General features: G+C 39.9%; 1 protein-coding gene across 1 annotated transcript; it reads right to left on the reverse strand.

The window, feature by feature from the left end:
- Window positions 1-445: 445 nt before the first annotated feature.
- LOC112093345 (uncharacterized mitochondrial protein AtMg00810-like) lies at window positions 446-1,093 on the reverse strand. Its single transcript, XM_024171550.1, has 2 exons — window positions 1,018-1,093; window positions 446-897 (listed from the first exon to the last, which is right to left on the reverse strand). The coding sequence occupies exons 1-2, from the start codon at window positions 1,091-1,093 to the stop codon at window positions 446-448; spliced, it is 528 nt and encodes a 175-aa protein (XP_024027318.1).
- Window positions 1,094-1,917: the final 824 nt, after the last annotated feature.

Raw genomic sequence — 1,917 nt, forward strand, 5'->3', positions numbered from 1 at the left:
CTATGATTACATTAGAAAAAAGGAAACAAAAACTATTTAGGAAACAAATCACCTAATCAAGAAACAGGAAACTAATTACACATTAATCCTTGAAAGTCAACTATCTACTTCCCTAAAATGTATTCGGATTCTTTCCTATTTTCTGACACTCCCCCTCAAGCTGGTGAGTATACATCTTTCATTCCTAGCTTGGAGATAATTTCTTGGAATGCTACGTTATCCAAGCCCTTGGTGAGTACATCTGCAAGTTGTCCTTTGGTTGAGATATATGAAGTACAAATCAGTCCACTATCCAACTTTTCCTTTATAAAATTCCGATCCACCTCAATATGCTTTGTTCGCTTGTGTTGAACAGGATTATGAGCTATACTTATTACAGATTTGTTGTCACACAATAGCCTCATAGGTCCTTCCCACTTGATTTTTAAATCCTCTAGGATTATCTTTATCCACAGTAACTCCATATCCCCAGTGCCATTGCCCTGAACTTGGCCTCTGCGCTTGATCTTGCTACCACATTATATTTCTTACTTATCCACGTCACAAGATTACCTCCAAGAAATGTGCAATAGCCTGCGGTAGATCTTCTATCAATAGGAGAGCCTGCGTAATCTGCATCGGTATAGACATCAAGTGACATTCCACCATTCCTTCTTAATAGAACACCTCTACCAATATTTCCCTTCAGGTAGTGTAGTATTCTGTTTACCGCATGCAAGTGAGCCTCCTTGGGAGCTTGCATAAACTGACTCACAACACTCACGGCAAACGCAATGTCTGGTCTAGTATGAGTTAAATAATTGAGCTTTCCAACCAGCCTCTGATACATCTCCCTGTCTGCTGCTGGACTTTCACTTGCTTCGTCCAGTTTTTGATTTACATCAATCGGTGTGGTTGCTGGTTTGCATGCCAATTACCCCGTCTCTCTTAAGAGGTCTGTGACATACTTCTGCTGTGAAATAAGGATCCCTTCACTGGAGTGAGCTACTTCAATCCCTAAGAAATACTTCAGTTTACCAAGCTCCTTCATCTCAAATTCCTTGGCTAGACACTTTCTCAAGGCCTCTTTTTCCTTCTCATCATTCCCAGTCATAATTATGTCATCAACATATACCAAGAGAGCTGTCACTCCTCTTGAATCTGAGTGCTTGATGAAGAGTGTATGGTCTCCCTGACTCTATCTGTATCCAATGGCTAGCATTACTTTTGAGAATCTTCCAAACCAGGCTCTAGGAGATTGCTTAAGACCATATAATGCCTTCTTCAACCTGTACACCTTGTTATCTCTTGTATTATCTTTGAATCCAAGTGGATTCTCCATGTATATCTCTTCCTCTATCTCGCCATGGAGAAAAGCATTTTTTACATCAAACTGATCCAAATACCAGTTGTAGTTGACAGCCAGAGACAGTAGGATTATGATGGTATTCATTTTGGCCACTGGAGCAAATGTCTCTTGATAATCTACCCCATAAGTCTGTGTGTATCCCTTTACCACAAGTCGGGCTTTGTACCTTTCAAGTGAACCATCTGACTTGTACTTCACAGTATACACCCATTTGCACCCCACGGCTTTCTTCCCTTGTGGTAGATCAACAACCTCCCATGTATTATTCTTCTCAAGTGCCTGCATTTCTTCTCTCATAGCAGCTTTCCATTTCTCATCAGATAACGCCTCATAAATAGTATTAGGAGTATGAATAGTATTTAACTGGACCAAGAAATTTTTATGTGAAGGTGAAAATCTTTCAAGTGACACATATTTTGCTAAAGGATACAAAGGATGTTTAGTGCATTCTCATGTACCTTTCCTAACAGCAATGGGAAGGTGAACATCATCAGATATTGGAGAAGTAATGTTTGAAACTGTACTTACCTCAATTCTAGGAGTGGGAGCTGATTTTTGGACTTGTTCTG

The sequence above is a fragment of the Morus notabilis genome, unplaced genomic scaffold (assembly GCF_000414095.1).
Source record: "Morus notabilis unplaced genomic scaffold, ASM41409v2 Scaffold1198, whole genome shotgun sequence".
In the NCBI taxonomy this organism is placed as follows: Eukaryota; Viridiplantae; Streptophyta; class Magnoliopsida; order Rosales; family Moraceae; genus Morus; species Morus notabilis.